Source organism: Bos indicus x Bos taurus, chromosome 4, assembly GCF_003369695.1.
Source record: "Bos indicus x Bos taurus breed Angus x Brahman F1 hybrid chromosome 4, Bos_hybrid_MaternalHap_v2.0, whole genome shotgun sequence".
In the NCBI taxonomy this organism is placed as follows: domain Eukaryota; kingdom Metazoa; phylum Chordata; class Mammalia; order Artiodactyla; family Bovidae; genus Bos; species Bos indicus x Bos taurus.
In genome coordinates, this window is record NC_040079.1 from 26374327 (window position 1) to 26398796 (window position 24470).

Consider the following 24470-nt stretch of genomic DNA (forward strand, 5'->3'; position numbering starts at 1 on the left):
GCTTTAGGTAAATGGCAAAGGCAGCAAACGGCTACATCCGAAAGGGCAGGAGGTTATTTCTCTTCAGCTAGCCCCATCTATTTCCAGAATTGCTAAGTGACTTCAGCTGAAACTGAGGGTTCTGGTGCCAGGCACCTCCAGATCCAGTCTCCTCTCCTCATAGCCATGAGAAGGACTGACAGAGTTCTTTCAGAGGTAAGAGAAAGCAGAGAAAGCGCCTCGGCATAGCCACAGTTCTCTTCTGTTCTTTAAAGAAATACATAAGGTCGTATGCATTTGTGTTTCTGTGTTTAAGTGTATATTTGTGTGTATATAATTGTGCGCCCAAAGATGTTGCCCAAACTCATCCCACTTTACACATTATTGACTGAAGGAGTTTTGCAGAAACTAATGCCTGTGGCTGGCGATTTGTTATGAAAGTGAAGTGAAACATCTCCAGTCAGTAACGTTAAGGTAACAAAAAGATGTATTAATGTGTCTCTGGTCAGTAAGTTAATAACAACCTGTGAGAATGAAGACCTCTCCTGTGTCTTACCAGATGTTTCGGAAAGCCAGGACCTCTGGGGAAAAACCACAGAAGCCACTCCAAGAGGAAGCCTGAGACAGAGGCAGCTTCCTGCAGCTGGGCCCATCTAGTAGCTCAAGGATGGTAACCGCATCTGCTCCCAAAAGAGACCCTGGCTGACCGCAAGGGAGCTGGAGGCTCTGCGGTGAGCCCAGGGAGACAGGCATGAGTCAGCAGGGGAAGGAACCACCGCATGATGACGGGGCCCCGGCCACTCCAGCTGACAGCTCTTTCCTCCTCCCTTTTTCATGGGTACAATGCAGCATTTAGACTAGCTAATCTAATCTCTAATGCTCTTTCTGCTTCTGACATTCCATGAGGTTTGTCTTTAAAAGAAAAAAAACTTTTTTGGCCAGGCTGAGGGGCATGTGGGATCTTAGTTCCCTGACCCAGGGATCAAACCTGTGCCCCCTGCAGTGGAAGCGTGGAGTCCTAATCACTGAACCACCAGGGAAGTTCCTTTTTTTTTCCTCCCATGAGGTTCTTTTTTTTTTTTAATTTATTTATTTTAATTGAAGGCTAATTAGTTTACTCCCATGAGGTTTTAAACACCAAACACTCCAGTTAGAATAACTGGACATGGATAAACGACATTGGCAAAGCATAGGATATAAATAGGAATATGGGGCTCCTTGGACCTCTTCTATATTTCAAAGTCAAAACTTCTATCCAAGCAAAAGGCAACAATTTATTTGACTAGAAATGTTGACCTTTGTCCAAGAAACCCCCAAAGATAACCTAAGGGAATCAGGGCAGGAGAGGAGAGGGCCGTGGATGTACCTACTAGGTTCTCCAGGGTTGCCAGTTTCACACTGCTCCATTAGGATAAAGATTCCTGGCTGGCTCATCTACTTACCTACCCACTTTCTACTGACAAAGCCCCATGGCAAAGTAGGTACTGGCAACCGGGAAATAAGGGTGGGGAATCCAAGATGGATTTGTTTCAATCTCATTGTATTAAATTCTACCAGAGCCCAAATTCTACCCTAAGGGGGCATAAAGTTCCAGGTTTCTAGTATATCTAGATTGTAAGAGCTATGACGAAACTGCAGTAGCAAGCAGAAGGCGCTCAAGTTCTTGAGATTATGCAACAGTAAAGCTCATAGGTAACGCATAAGAGGAACCCTGTACCCAGGCTGACCTCAGCAAACAGCGCAGTTTGGTACTACCACTCTTCCAGCTCCAAATGGAACCCGAAGGGCACCTATTGGATTGTCTGCCCCCTACTTCTAGGCCCACAGTGCGGGGGCACCAAGCTCCTGAACCCCACTCCTCAGCCACAGTTATTGATCCAAGGGTGGACCTCGAACCCTGGGCATGTGGAACAGGGATCAAGAGCCAATTCAGTCTCTGAAGTGGTACAGGAGCATGTTTAGCTCAGGTAGGCATATTTTCACTAAGTGGCTTAGACATATTTCACTTAGTTGCTCAGTTGTGTCCAACTCTCTTGTGACCCCATGGACAATAGGTGGCTTGCCAGGCTCCTCTGTCCATGGGATTTTCCAGGCAAGAATACTAGAGTGGGTGGCCATTCCCTTCTCCAGGGCATCGTCCCGACCCAGGCAGGGATTGAACCTGGGTGTCCTGCATTGCAGGCAAATTCTGGTTTAGGAAGCAGACAAAACTATTTGTCAGTGAGAGAGGAAAAGTTGGAGCGGAGGTGCAGAGGCCGAGTGGCCACAGATTGGAGGCACATGGCCCCCTGGGTTCCGTGTGCTACAGACTGACCTTGAGGCCCAGAGCTGCACCTCTGTCCGAGGTTCTTCAAGATGATAAACCACCCATTTCCTCCTAACAAATCCCCGTTCTGTGTGAGCTGACACACACAGGTGCCTTCATGAAGCTGTGGCCCTTCCCCAGCCTCACAGACACTTTCAGTTTTCCCTGGTGAGCAACTAGCACGTCGTAAGTGCCATTTTTAAGGGGCAGAAGTCTCTTTGTAGTGAGGATAAACCCATTCTCTAGTGCTTCCTCCAAACAGGAAAAGTAAAGCACTCTCATGTATGTTTATCCTAACTAATGCTTATAAAAGTCTATGATAGAGTCAGAGTAGGTATTATTCTCACTTTAAAGATGAAGATACTGTGGCTCAGAGAAACACAGTGTCTTACACTTGAAATGACACAGCTAGCAAGTGGCAGATCCAGGTCAGGAATCCAGGTCCTGTGACTTTGGGTTCTGTGTGTGTTTTAAGCTACACAGAAGTAGGCTGTCTCTCCAGGGTGGAGTTTCTGGCAGTGCTGACAGACTGTGGGGCCAACATCTCCTAGCCCCTCTCCAGCCACCTCAAGTGTCACGTCAGCCTTCTTCTATTTTAGGAACCTTGCCTCTGGTAAAGCACTTCTGGTCAACTTTACTGATTAGCACGCTTCCGGTTTTTGTGTAAGCAGCAAACTAAGGAACAAGGGCCTACTCTGTTAACCCTCCAAGTCCCCACTTGGCTGGAGCAAGCCATAGCAACTGTGTTTTAACCCTGCCTCTTCTGCTTACTTAAAGGGTCTCTCTGGTGTGCTATCCTTATAAGTCAATTAACCTTTCTGAATTTGTTTCCTAACTGAAGAAATGGGAATAAAACTTGTTGTGATATGTCTTAGCACTGATGAGGAGATTAAATGAAATAATGGATGTGAAAATACTGCAGTTTTTAAACTACAAATTGATCTATCGAAGTAAGGGTCTATTGTTTACCTTAAATTACAAATTCTGTATAACCCTTTACAAATTTAATTCAATTTATGATTTATACTAAAATCAGGGCTGGCCAGACAAGCCAGCTGCTTCACAAAATAACATTTTTGGATCCTTCTGAAAGGATCCACAGGGCTGAAATTTATCGGTGCAGCTTCTTTTGAGTTATGGCATTACAGTTTTCAAAACTATTAAGTTACAAATATCTTTGTGAAGAGGCCAAATCATACACCCCACCAGTAATACCTCAAGAAAACGAAATTTGACAGACAGCTCTAAGACAGAAAGGACCAGGGAGAATGGAAAGGCGGCTCAGAGACAAAATAATTTCTCAATCCCCAAACAGCCTTTTGAAATAAACCTGTCCAGAGTCCTTACCCGTTTTTGGCAGTGATGTAGGACAAGATATTTTGATTGAAGAACTTCAGGATCAATGGGATGCAGTTGGCAAATACCAAATGTTGTGATACATATTCAAACTGAATTAAAAAATCAAAGCAGAAAGGAAGCTTATTTTGGGGAGAATAGAAGGTCTATATGAAAAATAAAGAGGCAAGTACAATTCTGACACCCATTCCTAAGAATATCCACTGTCCACTTGTGTTAACAGTCTTCCCATCTGGGACGTGGGGAGAGCCCTCTTCAGCCAGCCTAGCCAACATAGAAGGGGACAGTCTGCAGTGCGTGTATGTTGCAAGCGCCTCACCAAAAGCACAAAATGTACACAAGCCAGAAAGAAAATTCCACTCCAGATAAACAGAAGGAATTGCTGTGAGATTTGTTCCTAAGCTCTACAGCAAAAGGAAGGCTCCCCAAGGGAGTTGCCTCCCATACCAAAGCTCTGGCTCACAGAGTTTCAACTGTGATGGATATGCCAGGAACAGGTGCAGCCCAACAACTGTTGGCATCACTCAGTCAGGATGGATACGGTGCGTGGTAACCAAATGAACCACTGGAGCGTGGGCTCCAGGGTGGGTGTGGTTCACTGGACTAGCCCCTATACTTAGAATATCAGTATTTTAATGAATCAACAAGAGTCCTTCAGTCAACAAATAATGCACTAAGAATAAGCCCAAGATCTTTTTGATGGGTTAAACAATAGAACATCACGCTCCACTTCGCTCTCTTGAATTTGGATGGGGTTTGCTTCCAGGAAGACCTACTGGGGCAGTGTCATCCGGCTTTTGCCCATGATACACTGAACAGCATCACACACAGTTTGTCTCTAGAATCTAAACTACTCTAAGTGTAGAAACTGGTTGAAAAAGCACAGAACTGCAGCGTTTTAAATCCCTTAGCTCTTATTGATTCCTGATCACCAAAAAATAGCCATGGCAGCACACTCAGCTGCCCTCTCCCGAGGTGTGTGGTTAGAAGTGAGGAGTCAGCTTGTGTTGCCCAATTCTCTCTTCTGCTCAAATATCTTCTCCCTGGCAGCTGAATCAGGGTATTTTGCAAAGCCTCAGGTGCAGGAGCCAATACAAACCTACTGTCAAGTGATGGGAAACATCTTTCAGTTTGAGACATGTCTGTAGCCTTGTCAGGACACACTGACATGTACTGGCAAGGCCCATCAGGCCACCCACCCGTCTGGCTGTGGATCCACATACTCCCCACCAAGAGAAGCAGACAGAAGCACACACACGCAGATCTCTTTCTACTAGGAACACTATTTCTCACTCATCCCTCCCTATTCCTCCCAGCCCTGCTGCTGCTCTGCAAATATTGGTAGAAGAAGTGTGTGTCCTCGGGGTACCCTAACACACTACAAGATGTCTCTGAATGCACTAAAGTGGATACATATCCAGGTTGTACAGTTGAACCTGCCATGGACACAGACTCTGCAGGGCCTCCCTGCACTGAGCTCCTGCTGTTTTAGCAGCAAGCTTGGTTCTGACTTCTCAGGAGGAATGGGGCAGAGCCTCTGTGCAAGAATGAGAAGCTCCGCCTCCTCTCCATGTCTCACCACAGAGAACACTCACTCACTGCCCCCATCTTCTCCTATGTCTTGGCAACACCCACAGCACCAAGTCCAAACTCCGTGGCATGGCAAACATTGCTCTTATGCGGAAGCAGGTTCTTAACCTCTTTTAGCCTCAGTGGAATAAAATAAGACCCACCTCGCAGTGTTGAGAGATTTTAATGAGATCCCAGATGAACCGATTCGAGTGCCGGCCACAGTGTAAGTACCCACTAACCGTGTGGTAGCACAGGAATTGCTGTCTGCTCCCCACCGTCCTCTCCAGCTTCACGTTACCACCAGACCTCCCCGTCTCCCTCTACCCCATGCAGAACTCCAGAAACATTTGATTAGTTTCCAAAGGTACTTTGCCCTCTGCCCTCAGGAGTTTCACAAATCAGCTTTTCTGCTTTAAATGCTTCCTGTCATCATTCCCTGACAACTCCTGCACCCTGGCTAACAAGTTTTCTGTAGGACTCAAGTTAGGAGTCACAGCTTCTCCACCTCAGGCTGGATTAGGTGTTTTCATAGCAGCCAATGCTTACCTGTAACACAGCACTTATCACTCCATAATTGCCTGCTTTACATCTGTATCCTTTATAAAACTTCAAAGCCCTTATGAGCTAGAGGATGCCTTATATAGAATTCTATCTCAAATGTTAGAAGAGTGCTTCACATACAGAAAAGTATGCTTGGCACCCCCCCGCTCCCCTTTTGGCGGCATGCTTGAGTCCTGTGTTCCATTGCTTCAAAGCTGGCTGGGCATATTCCCAAGAAGCTAGGGATTCCTACCTACGACCCCTGGATAATGTTCAAAGGACACAGATGTTTGCAACTTTCTAGGACAATTCCCCACCTTGTGCCCCAAGCTTGTGCAACACCTATCTGGATTCCGTAAGACAGAGAACGATGCTCTGCTGGACTCCAAGGCCCTTGTGTTCTTCCTCTGGGCGGCAGGACCTGGAGGACACCTGAGGGGTGTGGAGAAGTGCTCTGAGCTGCTCACCTGGTAGATGTGGTTCAGTTTGAAGTGTTTGAGGAGCAGCAGGAGCAGGGCAGAGATGCTCTTTACAATGATCTCCTTGTGCCTGTTCACATCGATGCCCAGCTTCATGCTTTGGAGAACAGTGATGCTGCAACGGGGAAAGGAAGAGTCAGTGCAGAAGGTGGCCTTCGAGAGAGGCCTACAAGGACCCAGGTGTTTGGGACACATACAGTACACACCAGTGAGCCAGAACCTGAGAAACCTGGGCTGTGCTAGGGAAACCTCCAGAGTTCCCACTTGTGAGTCTGTCTGGAGGTTTGTCTCTCTCTCACCTTTGGCAAGCTTGTCCCTTAGCAATGTCCACCCACAAACACATGCAGCCAGTCACTGGCAATGATGTGGCCCTCCAGACCCTCAGTTCTGGGCTTGAGAGAGCACTGCAGTGGAAAGGGGCCACTGGTGGCAGAGAGGAGATCTCCTTGGAGACAATCCCCATAAGTGTTAACGAGGTGAGGCAGGGATGAGAGAGACTGCAGACAAGACAGTGAGTGTTCAGCAGCTGCTCCCACTGAAGCACTTACGGCATCTCCTCAGGCAGGACGTCTGCCAGGATATTGATAGAGTCTGTCTTAGCCTTGGAGGTGGGGGCTGCAGCCAGTAGAATCTTAAGCAGAGCAATCTAGGAAGCAGAAAACGAGGAAATCTACCCCATTCAACAAGGCTATCCTTCCACAACTCAACAGCTCCAAGAGAAGTGTTTGAAATCCTTGCTCCAAGTTCTTCACTCAATAACCAAAGCTCCCTACTTCCGGAAGGGCAAACTGGTGCCCAGTCCTGACGGGCCTGGGAGGCTAAGGAGCCTGAAGAGATGTGCTTACAGACTGTTCTGCGTCAAGACTGCTCTTTCCAAAGAGGATGAGAGAAGGAGCAGAGAGTGGGGGCAATGCCTAGAAATTAGGTGGGAGGGAAAGGCAAGATCCACCCCCCTCACCCTCTTCCTTCCTCTCCCTCAGACCATCAGCATTCTCCCCTGGAAGACTGAGGCCAATTAGGACACCAGAGGCCACCCTGGACCTCGGAGGGACTAAGGTGCTTACTCAGGAGAGGACCCTGGTGCATCCTGCATGGAGCCTACCCCATTCCCCACCTCTCCCAAACAAGGACTTGGAGGTAGAGACAAGTCCTCCTTCCTCTGGAGGAGCCCCAAGGGGAGATCAGAATTCTGAAGTGTCAGAGAACACTGCCCGGTGGGTGAAGGCTCAGGAAGCAAACTCAAGTGACAGAGGGCTCAGCTTAAAAGGGCTCTCCGCCATCTCTTCCTCGCAGCTGAGAAGCTCTCACAGCCCGGACCCGGCCGTCTCCTTACCATGTACTGGGGGAGGCTATACAGCATGCCCTGGTAGAGGATTTCACATGGCGTCTCTGGTACCACCTCTTCCCCCTACAGCAAGAAAACACACAGTTTGCCCAGACCGTTTTCCAGTTGACCAAAATCTATCTTTCCTTGGCTGTGGAGGATGGCAGGACAAGAGCTGGGAGTCAGCTTCGTACCCGAGCTGCATTCATGAGTCACTGCAGGACCTTGGGTCAGTTCCTTTCCCTCTCTGAGACCTAATCTCCTCTTTCAAGGATCAGAGAGCTAGTCTGGATGACCTCGGAGCGCTCTTCCAGCCCTGAGAACCTATGATTTTAGCTGTCCCGTTATCTGGAATCTATCCAGAGTTCTTTCTATATCGCTTTCCAGGTCAGAGTCAGAACTCCCACCGAGGATTTGGCTCATATTACTGCTTTGCTGTACATAATGGGCTTAACTCAGGCCACAGGTATGCCTGGGACACTGGAACTGACACCCCACACAGAGGCACTTCCTCTGGTGTCAATCTGAGGCCATCTGAAAGCTTGGGGAGGCTCTGAAGCCAGGGAGGAGAGGTGGATGACTGCACAGAAAGGGTTAATAAAGGCCTGCAGAAACAGTGAGCAGGGAAGAGTTTAGGTGGACGCTACTTTCTTTCCTTCTCCATTACCCTCTACGACAGCCCTGCTTTCGGACCAGCCCCTTATGCACAACTCTGTCCTTGTGATGACCCCATTTAAGTCCTTTATCAGAGTGGGGAGACAGGGGCCTCTAGTGCTCAAGAGGCTACTCAGGCCACTGTCACCTTTGGCCAGTGCAGTCCGTCTTCCTCCCGTCACCCTGTGACGGGACAAGGGTCACCACCATGAGACCCTGAGGTAGAGGGATAGCCAGACCCCTTCTATCCCACACAACACTGCTGCTGCTTAAATGTACACAAGTCTTAATGTCCTGGCGACCCTGCATGTTTATATTCTGCTTTCTAAAAGGCCTATTTCATACATTCTCCCCTCTCTTCCAACCAACACCCTCAACCCACAGCCCCTCAACAGTTGCTGACCCTACTTCTCAGTTAACGGACAAAACAGAAGCAATCAGATAGGCACAGCCTCATCTTCTCAACACCAAATCTACCAGAGTCTCTACCTTCCCATGTGCCATGAAGGATGAACCGGGTACTCCTATCAAAGGCCATCTGCCACTGGTGCTCACACACTTTCGTTTTGTTGAGTGCTTCGGTTCTGTAATTATCTTTCTCCTGGATCATCCCTCTTAGGACATAAACATACTCCAGTATCTCCTCCAATAACACTATAAAACATTCCCTTGACCCCACATTCTCCTTCAGCTACCAGCCCATTTCTACCTTCCTTTTCACAACAAAATTTCTATGTGGTTTGTCTATGTTGACTAAGCCCACCTCCTTTCTTTACATTCCTTTTTCAATACACTCCAACTTGGCTTCCAGTCCCACCACTTCCCTTGAGATTGCTCTTATCAAGGTCACCAGTCATTTCTACGTTGCCAAAGCCAATGGGTACCTCAAGTCTTTTCAAGCTCCATTTGTCAGCAGCATTTGACACAGCTGATCACCTCCTTCTTCTTGAAAGGCTTTCTTTTCTTAGCTTCTGTGGCATCATACTCTCCTGGATTTCCTACCCTCTCACTGGGTGTTTTTCTTACTCCTCTTTCCTGGCTCCTTTCCTGGCTCATCCCATCCTCAACACACTGGTGTGCCCCAGCGCTTGGTGCTGGGTCCCATCCTCTTCTCTCTTTCCTTCCTCCTCAGGTTACCTCAGCAAGTTCTAAGCTTTTAACACCGTCCATGAGCAAACAGTTTCCAAATTTATTTCTCTTAGTCAGTCCTCTCTCCTAGAACTCTAGGCCTATATATCTAATTGCTTGGCTGCTCTACATGGGTAGACATCTAAAACTCAGTACAACCCAAATAGAACCGTTGATAAAACAGAACTCCTGGGAATTCCCTGGCAATCCAGTGGTTAGTACTCTTGTACTTTCACTGCTATGGGCCTGGGTTCAATCCCTGGTTGGGGAACCAAGATCCTGAAACCCGTGCAGTGTTGGAAAAATAAAAGAAAAATAGGGGAAAACACATTTTAAAAAAAGAAAACAGAACTCCTCATCTTGACAAACTGTAGTTACTCTTATTTTTTTTGGCTGCACTGAGGCAACATGCAGAACTTCCCCAGCTGGGATTGAACCTGTGCCCTCTGCAGTGGAAGCGTGGAGTCTTAACCACTGGACCACCAGAGAAGTCCAAATAATCAAGTACTTATTCTTGATTGCCCTTTATGTCTCTGTATCCACATCCAATGGAACTGCAACTCTTGTCAGCTATACCTCCAAAATATAACCCCAATTCATCCCCTTCTATCTCCACAATTTGTTGTTGTTCAGACGTTAAGTCGCGTCAGACTCTTTGCGACCCCATGGACTGCAGCATGTACCACAATTACTACCTTGGTCTAAAACACCATCATCTCTCATCTTGATCATTTTTAGTTTCCAAAACTCCCTGCTTCAACTCTTTCCTCGTCAAGCCTTTACAAAGTAGCCAAAGATTTTTTAAAAAGATAAATCAGATCATGTCACTCCTGTTTAAAATCTCTGAAGGCTTCCCTTTGTCATGTCAATCAACTTCAAGCTCCCTATCTTTGCTTAAATGTCCTGTGTAAAGTGGCCCCAGACCACCTCTCTGACTCTGTCTCATACAACCCTCATTCCCGTGCTCCAGCCGTAACAGTCTTCATTCACTACTTCTAACACTTAGCTTGCTCTCACCTTGTTAATAAGGCTGTTCTCTCTGCTTGGAATGCTTTTCGCCTTGATGTTCTTATGGCCAGCTCCTTCTTGCACCTCAGATCTTGGATAACTGTCACTTCTCAGAGGTCTACATACCCTGACTGCCCAAGCTAAAGTAGTCTACTACATGGTATGTGATTCTATGTTAATATTCTTAACTGTATCTGCTGCTGCTGCTGCTGCTAAGTCGCTTCAGTCGTGTCTGACTCTGTGCGACCCCATAGACGGCAGCCCACCAGGCTCACTGTCCCTGGGATTCTCCAGGCAAGAACACTGGAGTGGGTTGCCATTTCCTTCTCCAATGCATGGAAGTGAAAAGTCAAAGTGAAGTCGCTCAGTCGTGCCCGACTCTTAGCGACCCCATGGACTGCAGCCCACCAGGCTCCTCCGTCCATGGGATTTTCCAGGCAAGAGTACTGGAGTGGGTTGCCATTGCCTTCTCTGAAAATCTTTGTTTCTTAATTACTATTGTTTTTCTCCAACCTTATTGTGAAAGTAGAGACCGTGCTTGCCTAGCATGCAGTAAGAGTCCCACAGCAAGCACACAAGTTCTCTGACAGCACTGCCGAGACTTGCCCCTGTGCAGGCTTTCCCTGGACTTACCAAAGACATCGGGCACTTCTCCAGCTCCTCCTCATTCTTGATCTGAACATCTGCGATGGAGACGTACTTGTGCTGGGAACACAAGATGTCAACAAGGGGCTGAGGGCCTTGATCACATGTGTACCAGCCTCTTGCTTAACTTCCCAAATGACGAGGAAGTGCCCTATTTATGGGTCTGTCACCTCAAATAAACCATGCACTCTTTGAAGGCAGGAGTCTTACTCACCTTTGCATCATGAACATCAGCAAAGTTCTTTAATACAGTATTTTTATTTATTTCATATTTCCACATTGGATGGGCAGCAAATACTTTAGCATCTACCTTCAACCAAAGTGCAAGGGGAAGAAAAGAACAAGCCCAGGCCTAGGACCACTGCTCTGAGAGCTCTGCTGCAGATGCCTGTATGTGTGTGCATGTGTGAACAGAGTGATGATGGAGAGGTGAGGCTGGGCTCAAGGTCTGTGCAGGGAATACACTACTCTTCCTCGTCCTCACACACTCTCCGGATACAAAGCAGACTGCTACTTGATCCTGGGCCTGCGGAAGCTACTGAGCCTCTAAGGAGTGAGAAGTGAGAGGAAAGGAAGTGATAAGTGGGAAGAGGGAGAGTAGGGTGGGAGGAGGGAAAAGCAATGAGAGAAGAAAGGATAACTTTTTCATCCATATAAATGTAGGACACTGAATAGGTAGGGAGAGACCTGATTTTTTTTTAATCTGTTTGGCCAAAACCCTTGCAGAGGAAATACAGAATAACAAGTTCAGAACATGTCTAGTGGAAGAGCCCTACCCAGGACCCAGGACCCTACTGGGGGTCATCCAATTTGTATTGATGGGTCCCTCTCTCTGAAGACTGACAGCCCAACCTGCTCACCTGCTTGAGGGTCTTCACACTCTCGTGGATGGGCCTAGGTAATCCAACCAAAGTATCTGTATCCCTGTGAACACAAGATACATAAAGGTCAGAAGTACAGAGAACTACCGATACTCCTGGAGTCACGTGGACCAGGCCACTTTCACCATCTGGTTGCCTGGATCTTTCTCTGCAAGTTACCAGGTCCCTCATTATTGCTTCAGGACACAAAAAGAACAATGGTACAGAGAAGAGTCTCTGTAACTTAGGGTTTCTGTACAGTCTAGTGGGGACTCACTTTGTCTGGGAGTAGGTTCCTATTTAAAAGGGCATGTTGCCCAACAACACTTTTGACAGCAAAACAGCAGTAAGAATGGGTTCTGAGGTTTTGTAGTGACCAGTGGGGATTCACAAGGGTAGGGAGATGGCGAAAGACTGGATCTGTTCCCACCACGTTGCTTCTTCACAGAATTCTCTAGGAAAGAGCCTGTAGGGACCATCTCATAACATTCTGATGAGGAAATTGATTCCCATAGGGAAATGACTCGATCAACATCCTATACCTGGCTGAGAACATAAAAATTCTAGGAAACTGGAAGGAAAAAACTAGATGGCAAGAACCCAAAGCAGTCACTGGGAGCTGCCCAAGGCTCTGGGTTGTATCACCATGATTAGGCAACATTTCTCATTCTAAGCCACCCACTCCTCTGGCCCCTAAGAACCCCTCTATATAGCCAGTTCTGACCATCCAGTCACTTACTGCCCCAGAGTGAATCCGATGAACTTGTTCCTACTCATCTCCAAGAAGTGCTCAATGTCCTTCTGTCTGAGAGGATGGTGGACAGACAAATCCCAGAGAAGGGAAGAATAGCAAACCTTGAGAGAGAGAACCTTACTGGGCTCCCACCCCTCCAGATGGAAAACTAGAACAGGAAGGGAAGCCAGTAAAGGAACTCCCCACCCAGGAGTTCTAACTCACAGCCCAGCTTACTGAGCCTTGAGTACACAGACCACTCCGCCCTCAGCCTCCAGTGACTAGAACCCTGAAGCCCGGGGTCCCTGGTGTTATCAAACCTACCTGACCTTTGGGGCCCAGGGTAGGCCCTTGGGAAAGGCCACCCGTTCAGCAGAGAGGGGTGCCTGTGAGGGTGGAGGGGGTACTAGAGGGTCCTGCTCTAGCAGGTCTAACTCTCCATCCAAAGTGCGTTCTCCATCGCTGGCAGATTCCTCTTCCTCCTCTGTGGCTGGTTCCTCAGTCTTAAAGAGATCTCTTTCGTTGTAGATGTCCAAGCTGTCCTGCTTAGTAAGGAGTTGCTGGGGGGCGAGGAGGGTGGGTAGAAGGAGAGAGGGAAGGTGTCCAGAAATCTCAGTCTGGGCATCCTTGTCTGAGGCTACCCACTACCCCCAGGCCGCTGACTTCAGGGAACATGGAGTAAGAACCCACCCCTAGTGAGAACTTTCTCTTCCCATCTCAACCCTACTGTCCCCACCAGGCCCAATTCCAGGACAGGCAGCTCTCTCAAGCAAGCACACAAATGGCTGGGAGGCAGAGCACAGATAATCCCAGAGTCACACTTAGGTTTCAGAAAGCACTGATGCTTTTTTTTTTTTGCCTGCACTTTCCTTCCTAATTATGCTCTACTTAGGTGAACATTCAATTAATTTGCCTTCTGTGAGCATACACCAGCTGGCTGGCTGAGGAAGAGGAGAATGGGAGCTTGCTGCTAGGCAGAGGGAATCGAGTTTGGAATTTTAAATCTTGTCACAGAAAGACAAAAAAGACTGGACAGAAATAGGCCAAAAAGTTAACAGTGACTGCTTCTGGTTGTTAAGATTGTGGGTGACTTTTTTTTCCTCCCTTTTCACATTTTTATATTTGTTCTAAATTTTCTATAATGAGTAAGCATTACTTTGTAAAACAAAAAATAAAGGTTAAAAAAATATCACACTGCAGATAATGTAGACTAGATTACTGAGTGTGACTGTCTGGACCCGTCAGCTGTAGTTGGTGAAGTCAGGTAGATCAGGCAGGCGGGTTCTTGGGAGCATGGTCAGGTCTCAGTGCAAGTTGTACCTGTGACCCTTCTAGGGACGCAGACTATCTAGAACCCTAACCAGTCATCTTTAAATGTAAGCCTCTGGCTGGCTCAGAGTAAAACTTCTTACTGAGAAGAAAATGATAAAGTGCCTCTACCAGGTACCTATGGCCAGGATTATACCCCAACTGTTGTTTGGCACACTAGGGAACTCCAGGCTGCTGCTGCTGCTAAGTCACTTCAGTCGTGTCTGACTCTGTGTGACCCCATAGACAGCAGCCCACCAGACTCCCCAGTCCCTGGGATTCTCCAGGCAAGAGTACTGGAGTGGGGTGCCATTGCCTTCCCCAGGCACTGAGGTCTAGGTCAATGATCCTTAGTAAGACGTGAATCTATGAGTGATATCACAGTGTGACATACTGACAGCCAGGGCCCCATCAGGGCTTGGGGACAGAAGCCAAATTATAGTCTCCATGATTTCAGGTTGGTCACAGGGCTGGTCAGGGGTAGGACAGCAGAGTCATTTGCTGCTCTTTCCTAACATATCCAGAGCTGCTTAGAATCTCAACTTTTGGCCAGCCAGTATCACAACACCACTGTCTGCTTTAGTCCATACCCTTCGAGAACCACGGCGGCCTCGCAGTTTGGAGGGTGGAGGTGCCAGCTGAGACTCCCCCAGGTCGAGGGTGTAGGAGGGCGGGGAGGCAGCCCGCATGCTCTTCACCACCTGGATACTGTCCTCCGCCAGTGGAGGCAGGCCCAGTTCTGCCCGCTTCTGTACTTTGAGAGCCTGCAGATGCTCAAATCCACCGAGGGTAAACTGAGATTTGAACAGGAAAGGGGCAGAGAAGAGAGGAAGGAAGTCAGAAAGCAAGGTCAGGGAAGTGTGGACAGAGAGAAGAGTCACAACCTCCAGTTCCCAAGACCCCCTCAATTAGGAATTAATACAATAGGAGAAGGCAAAAAGAATGTGGTGACTGGGCCCAGTCTCAGAGGTGGCTACTATCCCTTAGAGCTCAGGGGTCAGGATAAAGTATTATTTACTGACCCAGGGCTGGAAACATCCCCAGAAATTAGGAAAGGGACTACTGAAGGCCTCCACTGGGGGATAAAAACAGGAAAATGTACCCCCTTTTAAGGAATACATCTAGATACTATACACCCCTAGAATCACTCAAGGCCTGCCCTGGAGGGTAGGTTGTTCAGCCAGTTCTGTGGGGTGGGAGCCAAAGAGGAGGAACCGGGTTGAATAATTAGTAACAAAACTGCAACCATACACTTACAAGGACTTCCTTTTATGAAAGCAAATCCTCTATCTGGACGGAGAGCAGGCACTAAACCCTATATTTTATAGCTAGAGAAACTGAGACACAGAGCATTGCCCAAGGTTCCTCAATATCAACAGAGGTCAGATCTCCCACCTCTCAGCCAGTGTTCTTTCCACAAAACATTAGCTCTATCAGGGAGAGGCGCAATAACACCCTACCTCGAAAAGTGGCATCTCCCATCAGTCCAATAGAAAAAGGTAACCTGCCCTGAAACAGAACCTCTGATTTCTCTAGGACAGCCCTATTGCCCCTCCACTGGCTAACAGCTGCCCTGTTATTCTGCCTAGCTCCAGCCTCCTGGAATCAGACCAGAAAAAACTGTGGTGGCAGAAGGCACTGCCTGTCTGATGAGACGGGAGAGGGAGAGAATCAGCCACTCACCATGACTACTTTCCAGAGCAGAAGCAGGACCTTCTTTATGGGGAAGTGGGGAGCCAGGCCACTGCAGAACTTGGTGACCATAGAGAAAAGCAGAAGGGCAAAAGGCTCCTGATTATGCGTGGAGAAGCCTGGGAAGTATGGAGAGAGGCAAGTGAGAAAATGAAGATGAAGCCGCTGAAATCCAGTTCCTGTAACTCTGCTTCTGGACACATTGAGGAAGGCACTCACCTCCTTGCAAAGAATTTGAGGACTTGGTTCTTAGAAGGAGACTTAGAGAGCGCCTTTGGGGAATCCCCGCCCTCCCCTGCCAAGGGCAGGATAAGAGAGGTCATGGAGGTAAAATGCTTGGGGGTGGATGTCAAACTAGAAGTTAACAGTAATAAAGATGCTTTCTGGCTGAGGAACTCAAACATTTTGTAGATCACAATTCACCTTCCCACATCAATAAATGTATTTTTTAAAATCTCAAAGGCCTTCATATCTCATCCCTGACTGAGGGCAACACCAACTTATATTTTCAAGGTAAGGCACCTCATTTTTTCATGTGGGATTTGTAATGGAAGGGGAGAGGGATGAATTCCCACTTATAGGAATAAAGAAAACCAAAATACAGAGAAGATATATGAGTGGGCCTAGCTCACAGACAGAGAGGCATTCAAGCCAGGCCGTCACACCTGCCACATAGAATCTCTGTCCTAAAAGAAGGGATGTTAATTCTTAAAAAGAAGAAGACAACAAAAGAAAACTTGTCTGTCCGTCGTGAGCAGATGCTATGCTTCCCGTCCGCCCTAGGCTCCTTGCGTGCCACTTCTTACTCAATTCAGTGCGGAAGGTCTCCCGGGCTGTCCTCCACCCACAGGAGTCTGTCTCTCGCTCCAGGCGGATATTTTCCACCATTAGGTACAGGACACTCAGCAGCACCCTGAGGTTACAGAAGGGTCACAACAGGTTCCCATGGCAGTTTCCAATCTGTGGTCTGAGACCTCAGGCATGGTTTCTGTGGGGGTCCAGTCCAGCGGAATTAGGAACTTCTAGCGGTCTGGGAGCATCTGAAATCTGGGCAAAGGTTACCCATTGCTAATGATCCCCTGTTCCAATCCCGTGGGCAGCCCTACTCACCTGAGTTCTGTGCTGTCAGCAATGGAGATGGCTGGCTTCCGAAGAGCACTGCTACAGGCCTGGCTGTTGCTGCCACAGGGACGAGGGAGAAAACAGGGACCTATTAGGCCTCTTTACTCCCTGTATTCCGCTCTTACCACATGCACAAACATAAGTACCTGCCATTCCCTGTCCATGTAGCTAAAGAAATTGGTTTAAGGTACAGAAGCCCATAGAATTCTTCCTGCTATCTCAGCAAATCCTTATCTACAGTGAAGACGAGAAAGGGTAGGGTCTATGATATTCACTTGTCTTAAAATCCCCACCGTGTCTAGCATCTAGCACTGTGCTACACACAAAACAATGCTTGGTGAATAATAAACAGAATTAACCCCATCTAAAACATCTGAGTGATAGGGTGAGACAAATATGAAGTCTTAGTTGCTCAGTCATGTCTGACTCTTTGCGACCCAATGGACTGTAGCCCACCAGACTCCTCTGTCCATGAGATTTCCCAGGCAAGAACACTGGAGCAGGCCCATTTCCTTCTCCAGGGGTCTTCCTGACCCAGGGATCTAACCTGGGTCTCCTGCATTGTAGGTGGATTTTATTTTTACTGTCTGAGCCACCAGGGAGTCAACATGAGGGGGTCACTAGAGTAGGAGCAGTAGATAAGGCCACCTTTGAAGCTATAACCATGGGGGAAAGAACTGGGCACAGCCATGGGAACTGGTCCCGTCCCTCTGTGCCATGTTCTCAGGGAGGACAGTTTTCTTCATGGATTCCGGAGGGAGGCTGAGCTGAGAAGGTGTCTGAATGAAAAAGCAACACAGGACAGGCCCCTGAAGCCCAGTACTGAAGCTGTACACAGGGTAGAAGCTGCTGATGAGCCCAACCTCAGGGAGGAGGACAGACTACCAGAGGGCAGGGCTGGTGGAGGGGAACTGTCAGTGGGCTCTGGACTGAAATGTGAAAAAAGAAGGCTCTACAGTGACGGAACCCACTGAGGACATGAGGCAACCTTCAAGGAAGGGGGTGGCCAGCCCTCCCCGAAGGCTTCTCACTCGATTTCCATGTGGAGTAGCTCCAGGAAGGCCGAGAAGGTCCCCATCTGATAGAGCAGGAAGCAGTTGTACCTGGACCAGTGGAGCACATCGACCTCTGAGTCACATTCCCCAAAAGTGCCTAAAGGACCAGACAGGGCCACAGAGGGTGAGGGGGAGGGCGTTATTCCTGTTCTTTCCACCTTGCCCCATAGTCTTGAGACTGTCTTCTAACACTCTACCCAACAATTAGGTGGACAAAGGTAGGGCAGGAGTGCCCAGAACTTCCCAGAATGAGGCAGGGGAGAGGAGAAGCAGTCTGCAGGGTGAGGTCCAATGTGCTCACAGCTGGGCTGTCTTAAGTGAGTTCCCTGAGAAGGAAGTCCAGAGACAAGGATTCAGGTGCAAGTAGTTTATTTGGGAGTTGATCCCAGGAGTTATCAGTAGAGAAGTGGGGGAGTGACATAGGGAAGAGAAGGCAGCAAGAACTCAATCCCAAGTGAGGAGAAGCTCTGGAGAACAGTATAAAACAAACAACTTGGAATCATCCCACCCTAGAGGGCTGAGGCAGTCGGGCTGTTCCCCCACTAACTCCTGGCAGGTGCTGAGGAATGCACTGGATAAGGGGAGCACATGAGTCCCCCAGTACTTCTGTGGGCTGCATGGAAAGCCCTCGGGCAAAAAGATGAAGCGACTGGCAGCTGGAACGTGGCCAAGGCACCAGACCCAAGACAGAGGGCTGGGCACTGCCTTGTTTGCTACAGTTTTTCCTTTGCCAGATACCTTTCTTTCCTCTCCAGTTACGATTTTTTTTTTTTTTTTAAAGCTTCTAAATAGTTGGTTCTGCCAACAGCCCTGTTATTTATGATCTCAGGGCTTTCTTTTACTACTTCAGCTAAGCTATCTCATTTCTCTTTCCAGCACCTGGCTCACAGGTGCCTTCTGGGAAGCTTTCATCAATTAATCTCACCGAGCTCTGATCATCTCAGTGACAAATCACTCACAGCATCCTCTCCTGCTGTTGTGTTGGCTTGGACCATGTAAACGCCAGTGAGAAACAATGTGTAAATTGGTGGCATCCCGCCTCAGAGCCAGGCCACACCTGGAGAAAGAAAGCTCAGCGGGTGGTGGTACACTGTCAGCTCTGACCACAATGACCCTCTCTATAAACGATTATAGCCCGGGTTAAGGAAAAAAAGAACGCTGTAAGAAATCCTGGCATGCCTGCAAAGAAAAAGGTTGATTCCAAGGGATCCAGAGCAGGATCTACCACTATCGCCTCTTCACGTAAGTACAAGTCTACTCCTAGCACACGACACGACTGTCCTCGAGAGGCAGGGACCTGGCTTTCCCAGCATGACTTGCGTCCTCCTAGCCCTGATGACACCATCTCTCTCCCAAGTCTCCACCCCTCTCAAGTTGGCAAAGATGGCTGCTCACCTTGGGCCAGGTAGAGGACAGCTCGGGCCACCTTCAGTCTCCGTTCCCTACTGACCACCTCCAGCCGGTCTAGGAGTCCCATCACATAGGCCTTCTGGGCATCTTCCTCCAACTCCAGCCATTCCTCACCCTGCACTGAGGACAGAAGGCCATACAGATGCAGTGTCAGCTGTTGCCTCTCCTTCTTGGAAAGGCTTCTGAGAGTGTGTGCACCTCTGATGCCAGCCCCCTTCAACAAATTCTTCTCTTCAAAAGCTTTACTGAGCTGACAAAGAATAAGGAATGGAAAAAGAAACCAAATGTTCTTGCCTGAACCCACTCTATAGCCTCGTCTTCCTCCACACCCCCTCTATCTTTCTGTCTTTCCTCAAGGACTTCCCTCTGTCTCCCTACATATCCACTTCCTATACATCGTTACAAGTTCAGTACAGAATCACCTCTTTTCCACTAATACTCCAGCCAGAAGCTTTGCCCATGATACTTTTTACTTTTCTAATGACACTACTCATTTTCCTCTTGGCCTCAGCTAGTTCTATGATGTATACATTTCCCCTCTGCTATCTAACTATAATTTCTTTGAAGATACTGTAAATTTACCTCTACCCCTGCCTCCTGCATCTCTGGCACAAACTGGATACTCACCACACTTGTGCTGAGCTGAACACTGAACTGACACTGACCAAGTAAGGAAATGGAGGTCTGAGTGGGTCACAGTGTGGGCACATGAAATTATTACTCCTGATGGTGTTGGGAGTGAGGCAGAGTGGAGATGAGTTGAACGCTAAGGTCAAAGGCCAGGCTGGGCACAGGGTTACTAGCCTGAGTGGGGCACAGTGTGAGCACATGAAATTATTACTCCTGATGGTGTTGAGAGTGAGGCAGAGTGGAGATGGGTTGAACGCTAAGGTCAAAGGCCAGGCCGGGCACAGGGTTACCAGGTAACAGGACAGCAGTCCAGCCCCACCTCCTCACCCCTTTGACATCAGGAAAGGCCCCAGCTCAGGCTTCTCTTGCTTCCACTCTGTGACTTCTCTACTTGATACAGAAAACCCATATGCAAGAAGGAATAGAGAAATTATATGGTTGTGGAGAGGAGAAAGAAGGATCATACTTTATTTTAGGCTTTTTCTAGATCAGCCTGGGATTTCACAGACAGAAAAAGCAGATCTCAATGAATAAGGATCTGGGATCACCTTGGGTCTTGAAATCCTCTTCAAAGCACCTCCTGTTAGTGGTAAATTCTGGGTTTTCGGTGTAGCTGTACAATTCTGTGGCAGGAAAGATAGGACAGAATTATAAACATTTAGCAGATCTTTACAGAACGGGCCTGGGATGGAGACAGTGGCATGAAAGAGCTAAAGCTTCCAACACGTTCCTGTGTCCAATTCAATCCAGAGCCAGCTTCCTCCTTTTCGGAGGTTAAAAATAGCCACTTGTGTCCCTGGGTGATTAAAGCATCAAACCTGTCCTCCTCCTGCCAGCTGGCTGCTATGGCAAAGAAGGCAGCCTTCGACATTTGCTGAGGGCCAGGAGGAGAGCTGGGACAGAGAAGGTTTAAAGTCATCATTCCTGTTTCTTAGGGCTGCATCCTTTTCTGCTTGTCAAGCTAGACTGGAACTATCTTGTCTCTAGGGAAAAAGCGGACAATACAACTCCTGAAATTTAGATGCCAGATCCTTGTGCTATTCAAGGAGCCAGGGTGAGGGCTGGAGAGGATGAAAATACTAGAGGGCTCTTTGGGGTTGGAGCCAGTTCATTCTCTCCCTGTGGAGTTTCCTTGAAAGGTATAGAAGTTTATATTCCTGCCCACGGCCACCTGGGCAGAAACAGCATCAAACCTTGTACAAGCAGCTTTAATAGTCAAAGGGCCGCCTGTGCCCAGGAAAATCTAGTGAAAATCTTTGCTGACAATAGCCTCTCAATACAAAATGCAGAGAGCTTTTGAGAAAAAAAGAAAAACACCCTTTCCTACCTATACACGCTTACATCAGAATATTTCATCAGTACTCTTGTCTTACAGAGGATGAAGTAGTAGTGATTAAGTCAAAAGGTGCTTCCTCAAAACTCTGTTCCCTAAGATCTGGCTGGAAATTTAACTAGGTCACAGATAATTCACAAAGCAAGAGACATTCACTTATGTTCCAGCCGGCTGTCTTACTGGTCAAGAAATACCTTGTCTGGGAGCCAGGGCTTTTGCATTCTGAGTTCCAGAGTCCTAGAGTGACCAGAAGCAAATCTCAGCTCTGATTGTGAAATTCTTCAGTCATTAGTGAGTAGTGTAGATTTATATTTTTAAGTAGGGCACAAACCCACTCAAAAAAAGGGAGAAAGGCTCTTAGGTACTGACCTTTGCTTTTGTCTTATTTTTAAATTTCAGATCATGAACTTTCGTACACTACAGGTAAATATAGAATGCATAAGAGACGCTGTGTTTATCTTTTCAGATTAAACAAGTGTTAAAACTTGTCATATCTGTTTCAGACATCTAAAGCCCCTTCTTCCTCCCTGGTCTTATTTCCCTCTCTAGAGATAACCACTATGACGAAACTGGTGTGTATGCTTCACATGCCTATTTTTATACTTTTAGGATATGTGTACATGCCTGTCAACAACACATGACATTGTTCTGTTTTTAAAGCTTTTATCCAAGTGGTATCATATAGTATGAATTATTTTTACTTAGGAGTGTTTTTATTTTTCCTTAGTATTTTTTATTAAGTTTTTCAAGATTTTACATGAAAAGCAGTGTGATGAACAGATCCCTTCATTTAACTGACATGGTTCTCAATCAAGTGTGCAAGCAGACGTCTAGAAACATCTTTAGACTCGGGTGTTTAAGCATTTTTTTCCCCCTTGTTTCTAGTTGTTTACTCTCATAACAATGCTTTCTTTTTAAGCTAGAGGATAATTACTTTACAATATTGTGATGGTTTTTGCCATATATCAACATGGATCAGCATTGGTATTTAAGCAGTATTTTGGATGCATGTATAAATTATTTTGCCACTGTTTCTTCTACCCCTCAACATATTTCTAATATTTTTTGACACTGAAGCATACTAATACAGATCAATTATTTTAATGACTATACAGTAGCTAATATATTGATACACTACAGTTTACCCATTCCCCTAAGTTGTTTTCAGTTGTTCCCAATGATGACAATAAACATCCCTTTAAGTGTTTTCTTGGGCTCAAGAGTTTCTTTTAAAGTGTACCAGAGTTGTTGGGTCATAATATGTGTGAATTCAACTTTGCTAGATATGACCAAAACTGCTTTCCAATTTTATACTCTGTTCCTGCAAGCCAAGCAATGTATAAAATGTGTAAAAAGTAGTCACTTCTCTGCACCTCACCATCCCCAGACTTTTAAATTTTGCATCTGATTATTATTTTATTTTTTTTTGCTGTGCCAAGTCTTAATTGTGGCATGTGGGATCTAGTTCCCTGACCAGGGAGCAAACCTGGGTCCCCTGCATTGGGAACTCGGAGTCTTAGTCACCGGACCACCAGGGAAGTCCCTGATGATTGCTGAATAATACCTCATCATTTTGCTTTTCCCTATTTCCTAACATAACTGAGTATCTTTTCATGTATTTATTTGACCATATGGTTTTCTATTCTGTGAATTCCTATTCATATTTTTTGACCATTTATCTATTGTCTCTATTCGATTTCTCTCTCTCTCTGTGCATTCATATTCTGGATTCTAATCCTTTGATGTTGTTGGTTATTAAACTTAGCTCTCTATTTCTGTCACTCATCACAAAATTTGTTCCCTATGCTTATTCATAAGAACTTTTTGAAAGTCTCTTTTCTCTGAAAAAGCATGTCTTAAAGTGTCACTTCCATGTGACAGAATATTTAACATTCACACCATTTCTACACAAAGCTTGTTTATTAATAACTGGCATTTATAGCATGTGTAACATGGAGGCCCTGAACGCAAGGAGATCACGTTTAGCTTAAGCTAAAAATCCAGGCAGAGAGAAGCAGCCCAGCATTGAAAGAAGAATGTGATCACTTTACTCCAGCTCAGAAACATCAAACCAGAACTCCACTATGATGGATACAGGTGACATGTCCAGCCTTGCTCCGCTGGCCAGTTGTCTATAGAGATTTTCTTTAGACATTGCTGAGACTTTAGTAAGAGGCAGGTATTAGACGAAGGGGGCGAGATGGAGGTAGAAAAGGACAAAGAGATGGAAAGGGAAAGAAATGGAGAGGGTGGCAGAAAGAAGGGGGCACACAGAGACGGGGTGAACACAGGAAGACAAAGAAAGGAGAAATGTGGAGACAGTGGAGAGAAAACAGATTTGAAAGTGTACCAAAAGAAAATAAAGAAGGGTGAGCAGAAAAGAGTGACAGAATGAAGAATGGAGAATACCATACACAGCCAAGAAGCACTCACAGAAAGAAATGTGAAAGCAAACAAAGAGAGATTTACCACTGGAGGCTGGAGAGAAATGGGAATGTGGAGAACAGACTTTGTTCTACAGCCACTTGCTGAGAACAGACAAGCTGCCAGGGGACGTCACAGGCATCTTTGCTCTCCTCCTGGCCACCCCTCCACTCTACAGAGACCCATCTACCTCCTACCTGACAACTCTGCTGCGTGCCCATCTGCATCTCCATACTCAAATTCCAGGGTGGGGCAGTCCACAGAGCCCTGTAATGGAGAAATCTTTGTGGTAACTTGGGAACAGGGTTGACCAAAAGGAGCTTATACCCTCATTTCATCTTCTTCCTCTCTTGGAGGCCAAGGTTAGATCAAGAAGACAACTAGAAGAGCCCCATCTGGGCCTTTCAGCCAGGAAATAACCCCCACCCCCACCCCAAGCCAAAGCAAAAGCTCACTCAGTGCATGGTTGGGCTGAAGATTCCTATACAGAATCAGAAACTCTGGGCAAAGGCCCAGGATCATGAACAGATATGAAAGCTACAATCTGTGCCCATATCTGATCTACATAAACACAGAACTGAAGAACATCTAGCTGATCTCTAGAAAGACAAGACAGATGAAAACCAAAGAGGTAAATTGGATTCTGACTTCAGCTCTCTGTCATTAACCCATTGTATGATTTTGAGATCATTCTCTGGATCACAGTTCCTCATCTATAAAAAGAGGTCCTTCGGCTCCAATATTCTGCAATTTTAGGATTGTCAAATAAGGTAGCATTTCTACTTCAAACTGTATTAAAGGCTAGATTGCCTATGACATATGTATAAATCTATAGTCCCATTTAAAAAGTATTTTTAATATAATCCTCCCTCCTAATCTCTTTAAACATTTCGGGGTATTGCCTACCAATATA

The 24470-nt window shown here is 46.8% G+C and overlaps 1 protein-coding gene across 3 annotated transcripts in view; it reads right to left on the bottom strand.

The window, feature by feature from the left end:
• The window catches only part of STRIP2 (striatin interacting protein 2), a 49075-nt gene that overhangs the window by 20010 nt on the left and 4595 nt on the right, over positions 1–24470 (bottom strand). Inside the window, exons 2-17 of one of the 3 annotated variants that reach the window (XM_027539019.1) lie at positions 23755–23824; positions 20349–20423; positions 19156–19290; positions 17737–17857; positions 16694–16756; positions 16390–16496; positions 15575–15702; positions 14482–14685; positions 12908–13143; positions 12590–12655; positions 11851–11914; positions 10979–11050; positions 7565–7639; positions 6780–6877; positions 6220–6346; positions 3632–3732 (exon numbers count right to left, since the gene is read on the bottom strand). In XM_027539019.1, coding sequence (XP_027394820.1) covers positions 3632–3732; positions 6220–6346; positions 6780–6877; positions 7565–7639; positions 10979–11050; positions 11851–11914; positions 12590–12655; positions 12908–13143; positions 14482–14685; positions 15575–15702; positions 16390–16496; positions 16694–16756; positions 17737–17857; positions 19156–19290; positions 20349–20423; positions 23755–23824 — 1742 coding nt within the window. Of the gene's footprint in view, positions 1–3631; positions 3733–6219; positions 6347–6779; positions 6878–7564; positions 7640–10978; positions 11051–11850; positions 11915–12589; positions 12656–12907; positions 13144–14481; positions 14686–15574; positions 15703–16389; positions 16497–16693; positions 16763–17736; positions 17858–19155; positions 19291–20348; positions 20424–23754; positions 23825–24470 lie in introns of all 3 variants that reach the window. The other 2 variants (XM_027539018.1, XM_027539020.1) reach the window with 2 other exon arrangements.